General features: G+C 40.0%; 1 protein-coding gene and 1 long non-coding RNA gene across 4 annotated transcripts in view; one reads left to right on the top strand and one right to left on the bottom strand.

The window, feature by feature from the left end:
- The window catches only part of RBL1 (RB transcriptional corepressor like 1), a 60,928-nt gene extending 44,440 nt beyond the window's left edge, over window positions 1-16,488 (bottom strand). For 2 of the 3 annotated variants that reach the window (XM_006051722.4, XM_025263495.3), the window contains exons 1-9: window positions 16,189-16,488; window positions 13,081-13,214; window positions 4,639-4,839; window positions 4,333-4,397; window positions 4,103-4,231; window positions 3,831-3,991; window positions 2,082-2,131; window positions 1,298-1,484; window positions 165-331 (exon numbers count right to left, since the gene is read on the bottom strand). In XM_006051722.4, coding sequence (XP_006051784.3) covers window positions 165-331; window positions 1,298-1,484; window positions 2,082-2,131; window positions 3,831-3,991; window positions 4,103-4,231; window positions 4,333-4,397; window positions 4,639-4,839; window positions 13,081-13,214; window positions 16,189-16,344 — 1,250 coding nt within the window. In that variant the 5' untranslated portion in view covers window positions 16,345-16,488. Of the gene's footprint in view, window positions 1-164; window positions 332-1,297; window positions 1,485-2,081; window positions 2,132-3,830; window positions 3,992-4,102; window positions 4,232-4,332; window positions 4,398-4,638; window positions 4,840-13,080; window positions 13,215-16,188 lie in introns of those variants that run through there. The other variant, XM_006051723.4, reaches the window with a different exon arrangement.
- Window positions 16,489-16,947: 459 nt separating this feature from the next.
- On the top strand, window positions 16,948-20,473 carry LOC123329170. The gene is made up of 3 exons (XR_006544391.2): window positions 16,948-17,256; window positions 18,593-18,649; window positions 19,971-20,473. It is a non-coding gene; the product is annotated as an uncharacterized LOC123329170 (long non-coding RNA).
- Window positions 20,474-22,569: the final 2,096 nt, after the last annotated feature.

Raw genomic sequence — 22,569 nt, 5'->3', positions numbered from 1 at the left:
TACCTGATTTTAGGTCAATATACTTTGTGACTGAAATGGTACAGTAAAACTTGTCAGATGTATATCCATTATGTCCAGAATTCAGAAGTACTGAAAACAGAATGAACTATAGAATCTAATTTAAAATTAGAGGAAAACTTGGAAAAAAATAGTATCATACTCACTCAAAAATATTTATAAGTTGTTCACTTGGTGCATTTTTCAAGCCAGCCACAATACTCTGTAGCCGGCTCACACTTTGGGTGGCTGAAGCAACAGGAGTAATGACTGCTTCTTTTTCTCTTAAATATCGCCGTCCTGTCAGTGGGGTAGAAGGTGCAAATGATGTTTTCTGACAGAAAAGAAAAATATGTGACATTAAAAATTACTAAATTACATGTTTAATTTAGTACAGATACCATCCTCTTTATTCATATTTAGTAGGTTACTTTTTCTCCCTCTTCTGGTTACCTACCACATTTTTAGCAATATTATGCTAATAATATCCTATCTCTGAATAACATTTTTCCACAGTGCTTTCTCTCTACAATCTCATTATCTTCATAACATTCATTTGAAATATAACATGCACATTTTCATTTTGCATGCGAGGAAACAGCTGACAAAGGTAATGGAAGTGCTGGGACTGAAACTTAGGTTTCTATGAGCTTTCTAGCAGACCTTATACTCCAATCCACCTAACACATAAACAGAGAATTAAGCCTTGGCTATTAACAATCAAATCCAGAATAATATGGCTGATGTTTGAGAAAAGCATATGGTAGGAAAGCAAATTTTAAAGCAAGAAAACAGCAGCTAAAGTGGTACAAAGGAAAAACAGGAAAAAAGTATGTCTTCACATCCAAAGACACAGTCTACTGAAAATCCAGGCATTCTGGGAAAATATCCAAATATGAAAAATAGCAAGAAAAGAGCTAAATACTATATGCTATAGTTTTGAAAATTATTCTTTAAAGTTTTCATGGGAAATATGAATTAGTAGAAGAAATTCAAGATTTAACTTGAAAGATGCTTCTGCTGTTGGGCTTCCCTTGTTGCTCAGCTGTAAAGAATCTACCTGCAATGCAGGAGACCTGGGTGCGACCTCTGGGTTGGGAATATCCCCTGGAGAAGGGAAAGGCTACCCACTCCAGTATTCTGGCCTAGAGAATTCCGTGGACTGTCTAGTCCATGAGTTGGCAAAGAGTCAGACATGGCTGAGCATCTTTCACTTTCTTCACTTTTCTGCTGTTAGTAGAGAGACACACACACACAGAAAAAGACCATTCAAGACTGAGGCCAGGCTAGGTTATATTACTTTTTCAAAATGATGTTGAAGGTTACACTCCACATTAGCCTGTGCTGTCAGTTTCCCTAATGGGCCGTCACCAGTGAACTTCCGAGGGGTTCCAATTTCCTCTTCTGCATCTGCTCCCAAAAAGATCCTCTCATCAAAGTCACCAACAGTTAAAACATATTCTTCGTACTCCTTGTTCACTGCTTTGCTGAAAAGAGAATTCTTTTAAGCTCCTATGATACAACTAAGTTACACAATGGGTTTATCTTATAGATTTTGACTCCATAGCATGGAAAAGCTCATGACTTTTTAGTTTTTATTAACTCTGCCCATCTAACAATATCTGAGGTTTCTATCTGATCATGAACATTCTTCATGTTCACATATATGGCAATAAATTACTTTGCAAGGTGACTGAAAAGAATCTGTACTTAATCTGAAAACTAGTTGAACCTAATTAGGGCCTGATCATTGAGGAAACAATTGTGTGTGGCCTTGAAATATAAGTACATTCTGAATGTGCCAATATTTGATTAGTGAAAGAATATAAACTCAAATACAGAAGTCACTGGGTCTGTTTATGAGTTTCTCAGGAGAGCAGATATTTTAAGTGCCAATGGTTTCTGAAAATAAATTTAAGACTACAAGGCTTAGCAATAACACTCACTGAATTCCACCAATGCAGAAGAAACCTGAATTTGAATTTGGAGCTGTTAACATGATACAACTTATCACTTAACCAACTGTAACAAATCATTATAGACAGTATATGATATGCCTGATACTTTTAGTGCTAGATAATTACCTATTATCAGTAAAACTGCAAAGGTCCAGAAGGCATTCGCCCTTTAAAATCTGGGAAGAAAAAGTCATTGTGACATTATGTAAGTCAGCATATTAACGTACACACAAGAACACTACATTTATCTAAATTAACACACACAAACACAAAACAGAATTATTAAACATTTTTTTCCAGACCAACACCTCCTATTTAGTATGCAAATAAAATATTAAAAAACATTTAATGTCAGGATTTCAAAATACTTTGAAGTTAGTCTACCCATAGCAGTGGTTTCCAAATTTTAGTGACATAACAATCATGTAGGGGAACTTGTTAAAAAGGCAGACTTGACAGATCTCAAAGCCTGAACTAAGGCAGCAGTTTTAACAAATTCCCCAAATGATTCTGATGAAAGCTGTCCAATTTTAAAGATTGTTTATAAAGAATGGAAACTAACAGTTATTGAATGATGGTATGTGTCAGACAAGCAAAAGATATGAAAGGAATATAGCTACTGTTACTGGTGAGAAGAAGGAAATGGCAACCCCCTCCAGTATTCTTGCCTGGAGAATCGCCATGGACAGAGGAGCCTGGCAGGCTACATGGGGTCACAAAGAGTCAGACACGACCAAGTGACTAACAACAACAACTGGTGAGAAAGGAAAATTACACTGTTATTCATATTGTCTGTGTATCCACACTATTCTTAGATTATCAAACATCAGGGACTGTAAACTCAAATGCTTTCAGGGGTCAGAGTTTAACATACATAAATGAAGAGGGCAGAAAGCACACTTCCTTGTCCTAAGAGGTAGCCGTTATTGAGCCTGACAATCGTTACCTATGTAGTTACCAATACTGCCAATTCTGATTTTTAAAAAATTTTCACATAAAAGGTTTTCATGTGTCAGCTAAAAATTGAACTAAATAAAAATGTAAAACATCCTAAACAGGCCAAATAAACGGTCTGTGGCCCATGGGCAAGAGAACCACTGTTCAAACCAGGATACTTCTGAAGTGAAAAAAGGAGACATTCTAGTAATTATGCCACACCAACAGCCAAAACCCAGATAACCCAGGCAAACCAAGATGTACGGTCACCGTACCCAGGAGCCACCAGTGCACTGTTTCTACAGAGCACAACAGACAAAATCCTTCAGTTCCTTTAAAGTTTACTTTGCTGAAGATTCAAGTTTTAGAAAGAGACATTTTGAGTATATACACACACACAGAAATATATATATTGTGTATATGCACATAAATATTTGTTTATTGAAAGATAAGACTAGATACAAAAGTATACGTAAGAGAAGAACCCAGTTAGTGATGACCTAATCCTTTCAGGGACTCTTGCTCTACTTGTATGGCATTAAAGCTACAGCTGTTCTATATCATCCTACTTTTAGTAAACAGCAAATTGTGTAAACAGTATTCAAATTGTGGCAATAAACTAGCTTACTCTGACCTCCTGCTTTTCCTTAGGCTTACTCTGATGTCTGTCCTTCATTAATTCTCTATCAGAACCTCCTACAGATGCCTCTGGCTGTGCATTTAGTTAACAGGACATACAGCTGGTCACATTCTTCCACAGCTCAGTTCTGCACATCACAGAAAATCACTGGCCAGGACTGCATCACACCAGAGGCTGAAACCTGGGAACTTGAGCCCGAGTACTATAATGTTAAGAACTTGCTTAAAATACTGGTTTTCTCCTGGAGGCTGCTACTGCTGACCCACAGGAGCTGAATCATTTAAATGTAAGTACAGTACCTTCCTATCAAAGAGTTTTGAAATATATGGCTTAAAGTAATGCTCCTTTATTCCTTTGGCTTCTACCAGAAGTCCGTCATGCAGTTCACACAGTACAGGAATGATGCAGGGAGGTTCTTCAGAAGCCCGAAAGTCAGCAGTTTGGAAATTAGATGGTAAACCTAGTTTGACAGGGTGTAAGAACCAATGGATGGAAAAAAGAATATGATCAACGTTTAATACTCTTTTTCTAAAAACTGATTATCAGTTTTCAAAAATAAATAAGGTCTCACCTTTAAATGATGGATTTAGCAACTCCTGTCTATTTGGGCACATAATGGCATTTGCAAAAATCAGATCCAAGCAGCACAGAAGTAAATGATAAGAGTTTACTAAATCATCTCCAATCATACGAAAATTACCTTTACAAGAAAAAAGAGACATAAAACCCAGGAACCTTCCATGTCAAATAGCACAGAGTTCCCACAACAGAAATATAAAGCAACTGAAAGTGTCACCTTACCCTTAGTATAAACAAACAGTGTCCAGCAGAAATTAAAGAGCTCTTTAACACTGCAAGGAATCCTCCTAAAAAAGGGGCGGGGGAACGTACTTTTTATCTAACTTACTAAGTATCATTTTACGTTGTCACTTAAAAATTGAAACAGCAAATACACCAAGTAGTAGTCAAATTACATATAAAATCCCATTCACAAAGGACAGACAACCATGGTTTTGGGGTTAAAAAGTTGACTTTTAAAATGCAAATGCCCTTAATAAGTTTGTATCATAATTTCTATGTCAATTATATGAGGATAAAGTGTCTCACCTCTGCTTCCTGCTTCGTGGCAACTTTGGTGGCTCTTCATATGGATTTTGAAATATATCTAAAAAAATTGGCTCAAATTTTTTGAAAATTACCGTAGACACCTCAAAATTTCTTTCTAGCCTTTCTATACGTTCACGAAACTCTTGTGGCAGGTTTGACATGTCCATCCATTTCTTCATTTTACTAAAAAACTGTATTAAACTAAACAAACAGAAAAAAGCAAATTTAAAATGAATCCACATAATGGTAAGAAAAGGAGACACTCTACTTATACCTAAGAATCTTCATTAAAATCCCTGAATTTATTTTTTAAAAAAGAGAGACAAAAAAACCCCATTTCAAGTCCTACGAAATTACTTTGGTTCCCAGAATCACTGTGAGAATTTAACAGTCAATACATAAAATATCTTTGCCTATGCAGGTAGTACCTATCTGCTGCTGCTGCTAAGTCACTTCAGTCGTGTCCGACTCTGTGCAACCCATAGACGGCAGCCCACCAGGCTTCCCGTCCCTGGGATACTCCAGGCAAGAACACTGGAGTGGGTTGCCATTTCCTTCTCCAATGCATGAAAGTGAAAAGTGAAAGTGAAGTCACTCAGTCATGTCTGACTCTAGCGACCCCATGGACTGCAGCCTACCAGGCTCCTCCGTCCATGGGATTTTCCAGCTAAGAGGACTGGAGTGGGGTGCCATTGCCCTCTCCAGTACCTATCTACTTCTTTTATTCCCTGTAGTACCTAGACAATACTCTGCATATAAATTACAAAGCAGTCTGTTGACTGATGAGTTCACAAAACTAAAAACTAGTCTGAGGAAAGACAGCCTGTCTCAATATTAGATTCTGGAAGTTGATCACAAAGTACCAGACTGTTAAAGGGCAGGAATAAAATTCAAGTGTTTGTGTTACAACACGTGGTTCTACTATCAAACATCAATATATACCTAAGAAGGTAGAACATACCCAGAAAAATCACTTAATGGACTATGGCTCTACATTTCTGGTTTATACAATTATAAGTGCATTTTTTTATGTTCCCATGTTAGTATGGTCTTGGACTGAAATTTTGTAGTGTTAAAGTTCATTTAAGTGTCTAGTGATATTACAGAATAATGCATGTAATTTTTTTTTTTAAAGGTGGTGGAAGAAATCATCAGTTAGTTGTCTGTAGAAGTTCAAACTCTAGACATGCTGACTGAAATCTAAGAATTTGAGTCTTTTTAAAAGATTCTTATCAAGAGCAGCAAAAAAAGAAAAAAAGCTAGATTACTAAAATTTTTTTGGCTGACAAAATTATAGTCTCTTATAGAGGACTTTGTTGGAGACAGGGATGCTCAGCATGTGAAATTCTATTCTTTCCTTTGTCTGAGGATTTTCTACTAGAACGGTAAGCTGCACTGGAACTTAGGGTGAAGGCATAAAACCTGAGGTCCTTAATCAGATATATCTGTTTGGTTTTTGAATCTGGAGGTGACGGCACAGAAATGAGGAAGTGGTAAATTCTTATGGAGCTCAATAGCAGCTCCTAGGGACAAAAACATTGCCAACATCCAGGGACAGCACTGCTGGCCATGCAAGCTGTGTACCTATTAGATGGGTTCTGTGATACACTTTTTGGTTGTGTAGCCAGCCTCTCTTTCTCCTGGTCATTTTCTAAGCCTAATTTCTCAAGTTATCCTAAAGACTTTGTCAGCTATCCAATATTCTTTCAATACATTTTCTTCCTCCTTAAGAGAGCCAAAGTTGGTGGCTGGTATCTGTTTTTTTTTTTCTTTTTAATAAATAAGAGCCGTGACTAATATGTTCTCATATAAATCCAATGTACATATTGCTATCCCAAACATCTATTTCTGCTTTACTGACTATGCCAAAGCCTTGGACTGTGTGGATCACAATAAACTGGAAAATTCTGAAAGAGATGGGAATACCAGACCACCTGACCTGCCTCTTGAGAAACCTACATGCAGGTCAGGAAGCAACAGAACTGGACATGGAACAGACTGATTCCAAATAGGAAAAGGAGTACGTCAAGGCTGTATATTGTCACCCTGCTTATTTAATTTATATGCAGAGTACACCATGAGAAACGCTGGGCTGGAGGAAGCACAAGCTGGAATCAAGATTGCCAGGAGAAATATCAATAACCTCAGATATGCAGATGACACCACCCTTATGGCAGAAAGTGAAGAGGAACTCAAAAGCCCCTTGATGAAAGTCAAAGAGGAGAGTGACAAAGTTGGCTTAAAGCTCAACATTCAGAAAACAAAGATCATGGCATCTGGTCCCATCACTTCATGGGAAATAGATGGGGAAACAGTGGAAACAGTGTCAGACTTTATTTTGTTGGGCTCCAAAACCACTGCAGATGGTAACTCCAGCCATGAAATTAAAAGACGCTTACTCCTTGGAAGGAAAGTTATGACCAACCTAGATAGCATATTCAAAAGCAGAGACATTACTTTGCCAACAAAGGTCCGTCTAGTCAAGGCTATGGTTTTTCCAGTGGTCATCTATGGACGTGAAAGTTGGACTGTGAAGAAAGCTGAGCGCCGAAGAATTGATGCTTTTGAACTGTGGTGTTGGAGAAGATTCTTGAGAGTCCCTTGGACTGCAAGGAGATCCAACCAGTCCGTTCTAAAGGAGATCAGTCCTGGGTGTTCTTTGGAAGGACTGATGCTAAAGCTGAAACTCCAATACTTTGGCCACCTCATGAGAAGCGTTGACTCATTGGAAAAGACTCTGATGCTGGGAGGGATTAGGGGCAGGAGGAGTAGGGGACGACAGAGGATGAGATGGTTGGATGGCATCACTGATTCGACTGACATGAGTTTGGGTGGACTCCGGGAGTTGGTGATGGACAGGGAGGGCTGGCATGCTGCGATTCATGGGGTCGCAGAGTTGGACACAACTGAGCGACTAAAACAAACTAAACTGAACCTGGAACAAAGTATATCAGAGTGTTTGAAAACAAATAAAAGAGCCTTACTGCTACTGCTACTGCTAAGTCACTTCAGTCATGTCAGACTCTGTGCGACCCCATGGACGGCAGCCCACCAGGCTCCCCCGTCCCTGGGATTCTCCAGACAAGAACACTGGAGTGGGTCGCCATTTCCTTCTCCAACGCATAAAAGTGAAAAGTGAAAGTGAAATCGCTCAGTCGTGTCCGACTCCTAGCGACCCCATGGACTGCAGCCAGGCTCTTCCGTCCATGGGATTTGCCAGGCAAGAGTACTGGAGTGGGTTGTCATTGCCAGGACTAATATCACTTAAACTATGAATGTGATTTTTTTAAACTAAATTAAAACACAAAGTAAACTTCACAGATTTCAAAAGAGTTTTTGTTTCATTGAAAATCTATTACAAAGAATACAGTACTCCAAAAAAGCATATGAAAGATGCTCAACATCATTAGACATTAGGGAAATACAAATCAAAACCATGATGAGACAGCACTTCATGGGTACTTGACTATTAAAAAAAAAAAGACCGATAGGAACTTCCTTGGTAGTCCAGTGGTTAAGAATCTGCTGCCAATGCAGGGGACACAGGTTTGATCCGTAATCTGGAAATATCCCACATACTGCAGGGCAACTAAGCCCATGCACCACAATTACTGAGCCTATGGTCTAGAGCATGGGAGCCACAACTAATGAGCCCATGCACTCTAGAGCCCGTGCTCCACAACAAAAGCCACTGCAATGAGAAGCCCGCATACCACAGTTCGAGAGTAGCCCCTGCTCACCTCAACTAGAGAAAGCTTGTGCAGCAACGAAGACCCAGCAGAACCATAAATAAACAAATAAGTAAATCTTAAAAAAAAAAAAAAGATAGATAATAAGTGTTGACAAGATGTGGATAAATTGGAATCTTCATAGAATGACTAGTATAGTCACTTTGAAAAACAGCTTGATAGCTCCTCAAAAGGTTAACCAGAGTTACCACAAGACACAGCAATTCTTATACATACATCTAAGAGAAATGAGAAATACGTCCACATAAAAAGCTGTACACATTTAGCAACATTATTCATAAGAGTCCAAAGTGGAAACAACTCAAATGTCCATCAACCAAAAAATTAATAAAATGTTTATATCCACGCAATGGAAAATTATTCAGTCATAGAAAGGAATAAAATGCTGATACATGCTACAACATGGATGAACCTTAAAAACATTATGCTAAGTTAAAGAAGCCAATCACAAAGAAATATCATATACTGTATGATTCTATTTATAGGAAATGTCCAAGATAGGCAAAAAGACAGAAAGTGGATTAGTGGTTGCCAGAGGAAGGGGATTTAGTGGGGGTATAACATGTGAATACTAATGAGTATGAGGTTTCTTTCTTGGGGTGATGAAAATGTTCTAAAATTGTAGTCAGTATGTGAATATATTAAAAACTGTTGAGCTATATATTTTAAATGGATATGTGAATTATATCTCAACAGGGCTGTTAAAAAAAAAATGCTACTCCAAAAAGGATACAGTGAAATGTGCTAGAAGTATTAGTAATTACCTTTCTAAAGGCAACTTGGCAACATGAATATAAAGTCTTAAAAACACTCAATTCTTTCATCCAAAAATTGCTTTTTATGAGAATCTAAGGAGAGAGTCAAAGATATAGGCAAAAATATTTATACAAAGATGGATATCATGCTGCCCTATGAGTTTTTTTTCTTTTTTTAGTAAGTAATGTACATAATTACAAAATTTCAAAGGTACTGAAGGATACATGATGGAAAGTATCTCTCCTTGTCCATCACCTCCTTCCCAGTTTTTTTCCACTAAAGAAACCAACTTTGCATTAGTGACTAATTATATCTTCCCCATCCAGGGACTGAACCTGGCTCTCCTACACTGCAAGCAGATTCTTTACTACTGAGCCAGAGAAAGTCACAATTATATTGTTACTAGTTTCTTATTTATCCCTGCAGAACTTTTTAGGGTATTTATGAATACACACCTAATTAAATACTTTTTCCCCACTCAAATGAAACCATACTACCTACAATAGATATTCTGTACTTCTCTTTTTTCCTATAATTTTGGAGATGATTTCCTCTCAGTTCACATGAACGTCCTTCCATAATGTTAAGAGCTGGACTTTATTCCACTATATGGATGTGCCATAAATGTATCTAAGCATTCCCTTTTCTCCTTTAAACTTTTTATTTTGAAATAGCATCAAACTTACAGAAAAGTTGCAAGAATTGTATACAAGAACTTCTTTATTCAACAGTATTCACCAATTTTGCATTTTGCATATTTGCTTTGTCATTCATCTCTCTTTATGTTATTTATGTGTATACAGATCTTCCTTGATTTACAAATGGGGTTACAGGATATAACCTGTAACCCTACTGTAAGTTGAAAATATAAGTTGAAAATGCATTTAATACACCTAAACCTGCTGAACATCACAACTTAGCCTAGCCTACCTTAAACATGCTCAGATGCTTACATTAGCCTACAGTTGGGTAAAATCATCTAACACAAAGCCTATTTTATTAAAAAAAAAAAAGTGTTGGCTATCTCACATAATTTAACAAATACTCTACTGAAAGTGAAAAACAGAATGGCTATGAGACAGAATGGTTGTAAATGTATTGGTTGCTTACCCTCCTGACTGCATGGCTTACTGGGAGCTATGACTCACCCTGCCAGCAAAAATCAAGTACAGAGAAAAGATGGTAATATGGAACATATGTCCCAATAGTGGCACACCATCTATTTTTAAGGGTTCTCAAAAGGCAAAAAAGAAAATTACTTTGTAAAAAATTAATATCAATGTTTCAATTAAAATTATGAAAAGTAATTTTTCATTCAGGTTCTAGTAAATATGAAAATAATGAGTGAATGAAAATAATCTTGATTTAAATCACAAGTTACTAAAAAACTTGTAAAAAATAAGGAAAAATTACTTCTCACTACTTAATGAGGCTCAGACAACTGCTTAATAAATGCTGGAGAGGGTGTGGAGAAAAGGGAACCCTCTTACACTGTTGGTGGGAATGCAAACTTGTACAGCCACTATGGAGAACAGTGTGGAGATTCCTTAAAAAACTGGAAATAGAACTGCCTTATGATCCAGCAATCCCACTGCTGGGCATACACACTGAGGAAACCAGAAGGGAAAGAGACACGTGTACCCCAATGTTCATCGCAGCACTGTTTATAATAGCCAGGACATGGAAGCAACCTAGATGTCCATCAGCAGATGAATGGATAAGAAAGCTGTGGTACATATACACAATGGAGTATTACTCAGCCATTAAAAAGAATACATTTGAATCAGTTCTAATGAGGTGGATGAAACTGGAGCCTATTATACAGAGTGAAGTAAGCCAGAAAGAAAAACACCAATACAGTATACTAACGCATATATGTGGAATTTAGAAAGATGGTAACAATAACCCTGTGTACGAGACAGCAAAAGAGACACTGATGTATAGAACAGTCTTATGGACTCTGTGAGAGAGGGAGAGGGTGGGAAGATTTGGGAGAATGGCATTGAAACATGTAAAATATCATGTATGAAACGAGTTGCCAGTCCAGGTTCGATGCACGATACTGGATGCTTGGGGCTGGTGCACTGGGACGACCCAGAGGGATGGAATGGGGAGGCAGGAGGGAGGAGGGTTCAGGATGGGGAACACATGTATACCTGTGGTGGATTCATTTTGATATTTGGCAAAACTAATACAATTATGTAAAGTTTAAAAATAAAATAAAATAAAAAAAAAGAATTTAAAATTCAAATTATAAAATAGATACTAATTTTTAACACTATTAATAGCAGAACAAATTTTTACATAAAACTTTTTTTTTGGGGGGGCAGCACCTCATGCCTTACAGGATCTTAGTTCCCTGACCAGGGATTAAACTCAGGCCTCTTGTAGTGAGAGTACATAGTCCTAACCACTGGACAGACAGGGAATTCCCACACGAAACTTTCTTTTTAAGTTGGAAATTGCTTAGGCTAATTTTTTTTGTAAACTGAAGTTGAATTAAAGATACAATTTAAGAGAAGACACACTAATGTATATTTGTTTACTGATACATAAGTAATACAGTATGGACTTCAGAGGCTCTGTCACTTAGGTATATAACCACTGGATATAATTTAACATCTTGGTGACTTGGCTTCCTCATTTTTAAAATGAGATTTATTTGATAGGATTACTGTGAGGATTAAATGAATAAAGATATGCAAACTATTAGCACATAATATCTGGCACACAGGTAAATCAATAAAAATCTTCTAGTTTTACAGGTATATGTATGAATCTATACTTCTACAGTATTTTGCAGTATGATTTAGCAATATTTGATGCATATTTTCCCAAATCTATAAAGATCTACATAGTCACTTAAAATTAGTGACTTCCCTAGTGGTCCAGTGGTGAAGAATCCACCTTCCAAATGCAGGGGATGGGGTCTGACCCCTGGTTGGGGAGCTAAGATCCCACGTGCCATAAGGCCACCAAGCCCGCACACTGTAACTACTGAGGCCACAGGCACTGGCACCTGTGCTCCCAGTGAGGAGTCCTTGTGCTGCAACCACAGAAGCCGACGAGCGGCAACAAGGACCCAGAATAGCCGAAAAAGAGAAAAAACGTTACTGCGTCAAGTAATAAAACTAGAATAGAGATGTTAGATTATAGAAAATTACTGTATCAAGATTAATTTTGTTGACGTGGATAACTGTACTATAGATATTTAAGGAAATACATACTGAAATATTTAGGGGTATAGGGCTATAATGGATGCTACTTAAATTGAAGTAGTTGAGGAAAATACGTTATTTAAGGGAAAAAGATTAAATGATAAAGCAAATGGAGTAAAATGTCACTAAAAGGTGAGTCTAGGTGAGGGTGTATGGATGGTCTTTGTAACTTTCTTATTTTTGCAACTTTTCTGAAAGCTTCAAATTATTCTCAAATTTAAAATATTAATGAAAAAAATCATAGATAAAAAGATTTAGTAATATTCCTGGCAGTACAGAAGTTAAGACTCTATGCTTCCAATGCAGGGGGCACAGGTTCAATCCCTGATTGGGGAACAAAGATCCCACCTGCTGCATGGTGCAGCCAAAAAAAAAACACCCCAAAACAAAACCTCTATACCTGTAATGCCTGTGGTGATAGTTACATAACTCTGTAAAAAATACCCCAAATCACTGAATTGTACAAGTAAGTAAATTATATGCCTTATAAATTGTAACTCAATTAAAAAAAAAGATTTAGAACAGGGGCCTTTGGTTGAAGTTAGAATTTGAGGAAGAAAGTCAGAGAAAGAATGTGAGAACTAGGAAAAAAATGTGAGAACTGTAAAAAAAAAACTTAGAATGGGATGAAGCTAAATGATTTAAAATGAAGAGAAATTAAATTCTAAAGTTAAATTCAGGACTTATAAAGTAATGTTTGAAAAATTAAAGTGCTTTACCTTAGTTTAGCTGAACGTAGTATTCTGGTAAGTGAAACGCAATTTCCTTCCATGATACCCTTTCCAACCGTGGGAATGATGCTTTTGCGGCAAGCAACATACAACGAACACGCCAACCAGTGTATAACTTCTCCCTGGCAGGCAAAAGATACAACAGCAAAATGGATATATTTCGTTAGAACACTTGAATTCTAGACTCAAAAGAGATCTTAGGATTATCTGGTCTAATTTTCATACTGTATTAACAGGCGAGAGAAGTGAGGCTATTTGCCCAAGGTCAGAAAGCTTAGTTGGTAGCAAAAATGGGTATAAAATTCCTTACTCTCAGTCCTGTGTAACATGGTAAATTGAAATTAATCTAAATATGGATCTCTCATCTATACCCCAAATCTAATATTACTGAAAAAGTTCTCAATTTCTCAGCATTAGCTTTTTCAGTATTATAACACCAGTCATAGCCTTGATGATGTGGAAGTTCCTTTCTATCATTTTGTTTCTTTTTTAATCACTTAGGCAGAGAAAAGGACAGAACAGAGTAGAATGATGGCAAAAGAATCACACATATAAAAACTAATACCTATCGTGTTCAACATAAAGGAGATTGTCAGTTTTGTGAGGTAGAAATTGGGGGGATTATTTACCCTAATCTTTAAAACAGTCTAAGTATGGCTCTCTATCTTAGCAGATATTTCAATTTGCAATGCTACAAAAAAGGTGACATTTGAGAATTCAACACTAGACTTGAGCTATTGAAGCTAGATTCACTTTATGACTTCATTGCTGAGCTTTACATGAAATTAAGAACTAGCCACAAATCTCACAGCATAACACAATACTGTAGTGCAGATCCTCTTTAAGACCAGACTCTAGCAGAATAAAAATGACTAATAAAGATTTCCTGCAATAATCCAAAAGGAGTGAGCAGAAATGGGTAGCTACTAATAAATCTAAGACCCAGTGTTCCTGCCCTAAAGTAGTGAAAAGTCTTAATTGCTTGAGGCAGGTAAGCTTAAGGTTGAATACTTTTAAGAAGCCTTGATTAACGAATTGTTTGGGTATAATACCCAAGTATTATAGAGCTTTTGGATACAGGCTACTAGACGAAAACACGATTAATATAGAGAAACTTTAAGAACCAAAATTACTACTTTGACTTTTTTTCTAAAAATAAAAAGCACCTATAGTATTTAAATTAGTTCCTTGATACTAGGCCTTCAAAATACAAATACACTCTGACCTTATAAAACTCCAAGTGTAGAACTAAGAGGAACAGATACTGTTATCTATAATTGGTGAGATACACATTTTAAGAATTGAAAATAAAGTGTTATGGGAGAATATAGTGTAGTGAGCAACTGATTTTGACTGGGGGGTCACAGAAGGGTTCACAGAGGGAGACAAAAGTATTAAGTGGTGAAAAATCACCAAAATGTATGGGTGAAGTGGGGTGGGTAATCAGGAGCTTGTCAGGTAGACTAGAGGGGATAGGGACTGGGCAGAGGGGTTCTTAGGAAGCAGTAGATACATGAAAATGCCTTTCACCGAAAACAAAGCAACAAAGAAGAGGAAAATAAAACACTTTAGATAGAATAAACACAAAATCTTAATTCAACACAACTGTGAATTAAGTCAAACATTAAGATATCCTGATCAACTCTGCCTAACTGGAGATTCGGCTCTTAAACTTTCCCTGGAGTGGGGAGTGAAGTTTCCAGGCAGAGGGACTGGCATGGAGAAAGTTAGGAGCAAGCTAGGCATATTCAAGAATCTGAAAGAGGAGCCTAGTTTAATGCCTTCAATACAGTTTACACTCAGCAATGCACATTCAATGAGAGACTAAATGAAGACCTGGGATGTCAGAAACGCTTTCTCTGGCTTCTAAAAAGTCTGTTTTCAATCGAGAGGCTGTAAGTTTTAATCTCCCTTACTTTCTCCTCCTTTCCTCAGATTTCCAGTCGTGTCACCCGACATGCAAATGACTGTCCTTAATCCAGTCTATCCAGTCCTACCCTGGAGACAAACAAGAGTCTCTCTTCTTCTCCCTCATATACTGACACACACATACACAGTCAACTCCAAATTTCCAACTCCATGCCTTTGAACTCAGCGATTAACTATTCTACTGGGTGATGAGTCAGAAGAACACTGAGTCCAGCCCTCTTAGATCACAAAAACTTTTGACCATGAGGCCACTGCAAATATATTCCATCATAATTCTACCTCTATACTGGGTTTATGCTTGTTTGGGTTTCTGCAATGATTAGCAGAACGAACCTGGGCAACACAACCCTCCTGGTCTTGATACCTGGACAGCAGGATTAATACTCCCTGCCCTGTCATGTGACAGAGTTGTTGTGAGGAGTTAACGCAAGAATGGCTGGGGAAAATCTAATGATAGCTTACATTTTATTCTGTTCAGAGACAGACACTGTGTTTAGCGTCAAGACCATCTAATTATCCCCGTCTGAGAGAGGAGGAATCTGGGGCCCAGAGATAAGCCTTGTGTACACAATTGGCTCTGATGAAATAGCTGTGTCGCGGCAATACGGCAAAAAAAAGCAACCCACATTTCGGGCCGGCAGGGTAGAGAGATTATGGCTTAGACTCAGTCTGGCTCCACCATTAACCGGGCGACCTTGGGCTTAACCTCTTTGGGATTCAGCTTCCTCATCTGTGTAATGGGGATCACAGAACATAGTCAAAGGGTTGTGGAGAGAACCAAGTAAGACGACACATCTAAAGCGCTGGGCAGCGGCGTCTTGGCAGACAAGTCATTTCGGCTTTTATCGTTATGGTATTTGCTTCTCAAATGGACTTAAGGGCAGTCTCAAGACGTCTGTGGCGCTGGTCTGAAGACCAGGGGTCGACCTCTGAGTGGCGTGTGACCTTGGAAAAGCCACTCCTTTTCCGGACTTCTGTTTCCCGCCTCAAAATAAGTGGAGAAATGGGATCTATACCCTCCCTTCCAGCTTCGCACTCCTCGGCGCCCGCCTGGGCAGAGACCCTTCCCGGTGGGGAAACTCCCACCGCCCCACAGGGTGGGGTAGGGGCGGGGCGGGGGTGGGGTCTGGCGAGCTCGGTCCCGCCGCCCCACCTGCCGCCGCTCACCTCTAGGCTGTAGTTGCCCCGGATGGCAGTGAAGTCGTCCAGGGCTTCGGCCGCGCTCCCCTCGTCCAGGTTCAGCTCCTGGCACAGGGCCTGCAGCGCTTCCCCGGCCGCGGCGACCATTGCCGCCCCCTCGGAGTGGGGGTCGTCCTCGTCCATCCCCTCAGGCCCGGCGGGCGGCGCGGTCACAGCCCCCCGGCTCCTTTCTCCCTCCTGGGCGCGCTACCCACAACCACCCGCGCGAAAAGCGCGCGAAAATCGGGAGCTGCAGGACGACGTCTCTTCGATGGTCTGCATCCGCGTTTCTCCTCTAAAAAGTCCGTTTCTCCTCCAGGGCTCCCAGCCGGCCCTCTCCGGATATGTGATAAGAAGACCGACTTCGGGGCCTAAAACACCTGGACTTGACCCTTGGCGGGCAGCGGTGGACACTGCCGGCAGGGCAAATTGGTAGCGGAGGGATCGGCAGTCCGCGCGCAGGGTCTGCCGGGAGTTGTAGTCTGTATCCAGCTTTGGCGCCAGCGGCGCATCCCTTTCTTGGTGGCTCTGGTTCAGGCAGGGCTACCAATTGCGAGGTGGCCCCGTTCATCTTAGGGAGAAACGTCTTCTGCCCCCCCAACCCATGGGCCTCCCTGCCCCAGGACTCCAATCACAGTTTGATCGAGACTTGCTCTCTGAGTTAGGAAACGGAGGAGGGAACTGAAAAAAGTGGTCCCACGGCATCAAGGGCAGGGAAGGGCCTCGTCGGATACTCCTCAGAGTCTCCAGCGCCTAGAGAGCGGTCTTTTAGAATCACTGAGGGGTTGATGAGGTAAAGATATTAGCAGACACCTGTCCATCTCTTTTTGATGGCTAAACGAGGCTTGACCTGGGCTGAAAGAGCTGAGAGTAAGGGGGCACTTCTTCAGCTCCCTGGGCCCTAGGAACTGGGACCCTGGAACCCAGTAAAAACTTGTCATTCCAGATTTAGAAATGGCCTGAGCATAAGCCTGAAGGCATGGAACTGGTCTGAAGGCTTACACTTCTGCTCCATCAAAAACCCTTCTCCAGGAAGAGCCAGAATCTTTTAAAAAGGTAAATCAGAGCTCCTCAGTCCTTCACTCAAGATCCTTCAATAGATTCCTGTTGCTCTTAAAATAATTTCCAAACTTCTTTCCATGGCCTATAAGGCCCCATGTGATCTGGTCCCACCTCATCTAGGGCATTGTCCCCTTTCTTAGGTATGTAATAAGTTCCAACTTGCTTTGTTTTGGAACCTTGGACATGCCAAACTGCCAAACTAATTATTACCTCAAAGCGTTTCTCACATGCTGGTCAAACAACCCCAAATACTCTACGTGGGATCTTTGCTTGTCTGGCTCCTTCTCTTCATTCAACAAAAAGTCACCTTGTCAAGCTTATCCCTGAGCACTGTATTTAAAATAGCTAACCGCATCTCTCCCCCTGACACACAAGCACGCGTGCACACACACACACACACACACACACCTGTATCATTGTCTTCATAGCACCTTATTACTATCTGAAATTATCTTGTTTATTTGCTGGCTCTTCCTACTAAAACGTGAGTTGCGTGAGAGCAGGAACCTTCTTTTTATGTTCAGTGTATTCCAGAGTTTATGGATTAGTGACTGGCATACTTGGCACTCAGTACTTAGTATGGTGTGTTTAAAAATGACGAAGAGCCCATTGTTGCTTGGATGAGGGAAGGAGTCACCAGAGATGAAAACGGAAGCAGGTCCAGTTAGGTTGCAAAGGATCTCAGAAGGGTAAAAGCATGGAGATTTTAATAAAAGGAGGTGAAGTCTGTGCAGCCAGGTTCCTCTGGGTGTCACATGTGGGTTAGTTGGGGGTAGAGAGCAGAGGTATGGAGATGGTGGGAGATGAGTCCAGCATAGATAGGAGCCCGCCTGCAGAGACAGCTCTGTCCTAGAGCTGAAGGGGGCCCTGCTGAAGAGGAGGAGTCTCCAATAACATAGGTTTCCCTTTGGACTATGAAAGGTGATACTCTCAACTAGAATGGAGTATAACCAGACGGATAAGATCAGTTCTGGAACTGTTGTGTGTGGGATCTTAGAAGGTCGCCCCTCTCCCCTGAGCATTTTCCCAGTCTTCTACATTCCCCACACATAGGGAGGGCTGGGACTTGGGGACCAGCTGCAGTTTGGGTATCAAATGAGTAAAAACTCAAACTCCCTCCCCCAAACTCAAATGTGGTACTTCTAGCTCTGCTTTCTTCTAGCTGACTTCAGGACCATCTTATTATCTTCTAAAAGGGGTATCGGCATGTAGTGTCTGCATGGAGACTCACCTCCTATGAGATTTTTCAGCAAAGAAATGTCAGGATTAGTGGAGATGAAATGGATAAAGGTTTTCCTGTACTGGATTTTTTTTTTTTTTTTTGCCGCAGCACTTGGCATTCAGGGTCTTAGTTCCCCGACCAGGGATCAAACCACTGGACTGCCAGGTAAGTCCCTAGGTCATTTGTTTTCTAATTAAGCTGCTGTGCATCTGTCTTTAAGAGCTCCAGGAGTGGAGGCAGCCTGGACATGAAGATTTGGGAATTTTCAGGCAGTACCTGAAGTTAAGGGATCAGTTTTATATCACTCAGGGAGTGTGTTGGCACGAGAAGAGACTCAAGGGTAGACCCTCTAGGAGTACCAACATTTCAGCAATAGGCAAAATTTTAGGAGTGAATGAAAAGAGAAAAAAAAAAAAAAACTGTCCAGGAAGGTATAAGGAGGAGGAGCAGTATTTCAGAGGCCGGGAAAGAAGTACTCCATAGAGTCCAACACTACAGAGAATTCAAATAGGATGAGGAATTCAACGAAGACCTCCTATATTATCTTTCATATGATTTCAGTAACCTTTTCCAGAAGCAGCTGTCTTTAGCACAGTGGGAGTGGAAGCCAGATTACTGTGGTTGAGAGGCTGCTGGAAGGAAGGTCAAAAAGCTGGAATACAAAGTAAAAACTTGTCTTTACATAGTCTGGTGGAGGAGAGCCAAATGGAAGGGTATTTTCTAGGATTGGGAAACGCAAGCATGTGAATAATCAGGGACAGGCAGAGACTGAAGATAAAGAGATCAGCGATGTAGCCAGGCCCTGGAGAAGGTGCCCAAGACGGGGATCTAGAGGCTGGTCTTCCTCTTCACAGCTCTTTTCTGGAAGGTTATCACCACACATCTAGATTAAACAGACCTGAGAGGCACTCTGGTGAGTAGAAAATAGCAACATGCAGTTGGGAGATGACAGTGGTAAAGGTTTGGATATTTCTTTGTTGAGAAGTATCCCTGGCTCTGTTAAACACAGACATCATGATTGGAATTTTTTGAAGAAAAGTGGAATAAAAATAAGACTACCCCATGGGGTCTTGGCTTTCATAGCTGGTCATGGACAAGATCATAAGAGCTGAGAGACCTCAAGTTTTTTGCCTTTGCCGTAACTCATTAATCTCTTTTTTATCCAGATCTGAATTTCAGAGGGTCATTCTGGTCTTGAAAAGAAACCAAGATAAAAGGAAACAGCTCTCAGGAATTATAAGCCAAAGAAAACCAGAGAGTCATTGCTGCATTTTTCATCTTTTTAGTCAGTAGTGGGGTTTCCAGTGAGTTGCAGTATATGTACTATAAGGCCATTTCTTCTTTGCAGCTGAATGATTCTGATTTGTTTTTCTGCTTCATGCACACACACTAAGTCCTGAAAACCCTTCATTTCTTCATTCCAAATATGTTTACTGAATGCCTACTATGTGCAAGATACTGATTCTTCTCTTGCTGTGACTTTCAGATCATCCAGATTTGAACTTGAGGGGCACTGCTGGCTTGAACATGACCCAGAAACAAAAGACATACCTCTCAAAGGTCATCCACCAAACAAAAAATGAGAAACACTGCATGCTGGGTTTTTTTCCTCCTCCGGAGTGAGTCTGTGCTCTAACTTTGGATTTTCAATACGTTGTTATCCTGTCTATGTGAACCTCCCATTTTCCTCTCCTGTCTTTTGATTCATTTGATCTGTAACTCTTTACATTCAATTAACCGCTCACGTCTTTGATGTTTCCTTTTGCCATGTGGTAATTCTCAGACTATCCTGAAGTGAACTATTAGGAAGTGCAAGCTTTGGAAATGAGGCCAAGATAAAAGGAAAAGGAAAATACTCTTGAGTTCCCTTCTTTCCCTTATGAAATAAAGCAGATTTAAACTGTACTCTCCCCCCACTCCCCTCTTTTGGACTGTTAACTGTGTCATTGGTTTTCAATAAACAGGACTGCCAAACTCACCAAAAAAAAACCCAGCCCATGCTGTCCTTTTTGTTATCACTGACTCTCCTGCTCCTTCATCCCCTACACCTAATCACAAAATCTTGTGGATTCCTCCTCCACCAGATTTCTAGTTGTCTTTCAACATGTTATATTTTCTCTTCCAATCCATCTTATGTTTACTTAGTAGTCCAGTCTTTCTCAAGCAGCATTTGTATCATGTCTCTTTCTCAAGACCCTTCAGGGCTTCATTATTACCAGTTGAATCAAATTTAGGTAGGTAAGCATTGATCCAGCCTCACCTTCAGGTTTTTTTTTTTTTTTCCTCTTTCCTTTTGTCAATATGCTCTCCCTGCTTTTTTCTCAGGGTACATGTTGGTTCTTTTTTTTCATTATTATCCAATGGCCTGCTGTGTCAACCCTCAATTGAGCTTCTTTGAATAGAAAATGAATTATGGGTGATGAGATAAATTTACTCTTCATTCCTGATCCAGGTACATCATGAAGGTTGTTTATATTTTAATCCCATAGTACCTGTATGATTAGCAGCCTCCCAGTTGTGGATTTAAAATTTCAGAGTTCCCTGGAGCATGTGTCAAGAGCCTGATTCAGACCTTTAGAGGCTCCAAGACTAAAAAAATTAGGATCTACACCCTCCCAAATATTCAAAATATAAACAATTCTAAACCCCAAAATAAGTGTAAGAAAGTACAACAAAGTTCTGATTATTTTCCCCAACATGACTATTTCATTTTGTAATTCTTTTCCCCCCAAAATTTTTTTTGTCCCCCAGCTTTGCTCTAAGCAACAGGGATAGTCTGCCCTAAGCAACTACTTAGTTGGCACATGCCCCTCTTAGGAAAATCTACTCACCACCTAACCTTTTAACAGACAAAAAAAAGCAGTTAATAGTTGTGGGGGAGGGGCAAGGCCTGACCTTGTCATTCTTAACTGTTGTTCCTCAAAGCAAAGCTAAAGTGATGGACCTTTAGCTGGATCCCTAGAGAGAAATTAGAGCCTGCCCTGCTCACAAGGACAATTTATGTTTTATCTACCTCTTTCAGACTTTAGATAAGGAAACTAAAAACTGAAAAGCCCAATTTAACTTAAAAATGTTCATTCTAAGGGTTTCTCCACCAAAACCTGTGTCCTGGGCACTCAGTTCAGTCATGAGAAGTAATTTCAGAACAGCATTTTCTTTTACGTTTTCCTCTAAGAGACTGTCCTGACATTGACTTCATTCTGTTGCTGCTGCTAAGTCGCTTCAGTCGTTTCCGACTCTGTGCGACCCCATAGACCACAGCCTACCAGGCTCCCCCATCCCTGGGATTCTCCAGGCAAGAACACTGGAGTGGGTTGCCATTTCCTTCTCCAATGCATGAAAGTGAAAAGTGAAAGTGAAGTCGCTCAGTCGTGTCCGACTCCTAGGGACCCCATGGACTGCAGCCTACCAGGCTCCTCCGTCCATGTGATTTTCCAGGCAAGAGTACTGGAGTGGGGTGCCATTGCCTTCTCCTTGACTTCATTCTACCTAGAACCAAAACTAAGGATCACTTTTGTTTCCTCAATCTATACATACTTTGGTAACTCCTGCTCCGTTGCGTTCCCAGAAAAGTTGGAAAACTGAACATTAGTGAAAACCCACCCCAGGTATAAGCCTTTTAAGGAGAAGGTCTTGTTGGAAAAATTAAGCCATATGAGAGAGATGTATGTAACACCCAGAGATGGCAATAGCAAATAGTCTCAGCAAGACTATCCCTATTGCTTTTTGCCTTGTTTCAATTTCCTCATTCAATTTAGGGAAGTTGATATTTTCCTTTTCTTCTTCAAAACAGCTAAGGCTATTACCTATGGAGCTACTGAAGAAAGTTCAGAGAATTGGAATCAAGAGTCTTGAGTCTAAGTCCTAGCACTATTACCTACTGATTTTGTGCTCTCTGGCTTTAACCTCTCTGAGTCTGTTTCCTCATCTATAAAATGGCGATAACAATAATATCTAAATTACACAATCACTTCAAGGTAAAAAAAATAACATGAAAGTTCTATACAAAGAACAACAATAACTACTCTTTCCTCGACTGCTTTTCTACTGCATCAGAAACAGGTGGATGCTTTACAATCAACTCT

Source organism: Bubalus bubalis, chromosome 14, assembly GCF_019923935.1.
Source record: "Bubalus bubalis isolate 160015118507 breed Murrah chromosome 14, NDDB_SH_1, whole genome shotgun sequence".
In the NCBI taxonomy this organism is placed as follows: Eukaryota; Metazoa; Chordata; class Mammalia; order Artiodactyla; family Bovidae; genus Bubalus; species Bubalus bubalis.
The sequence above is the reverse complement of the archived record's forward strand: the minus strand, read 5'-3'. Positions and strand labels throughout refer to the sequence as shown.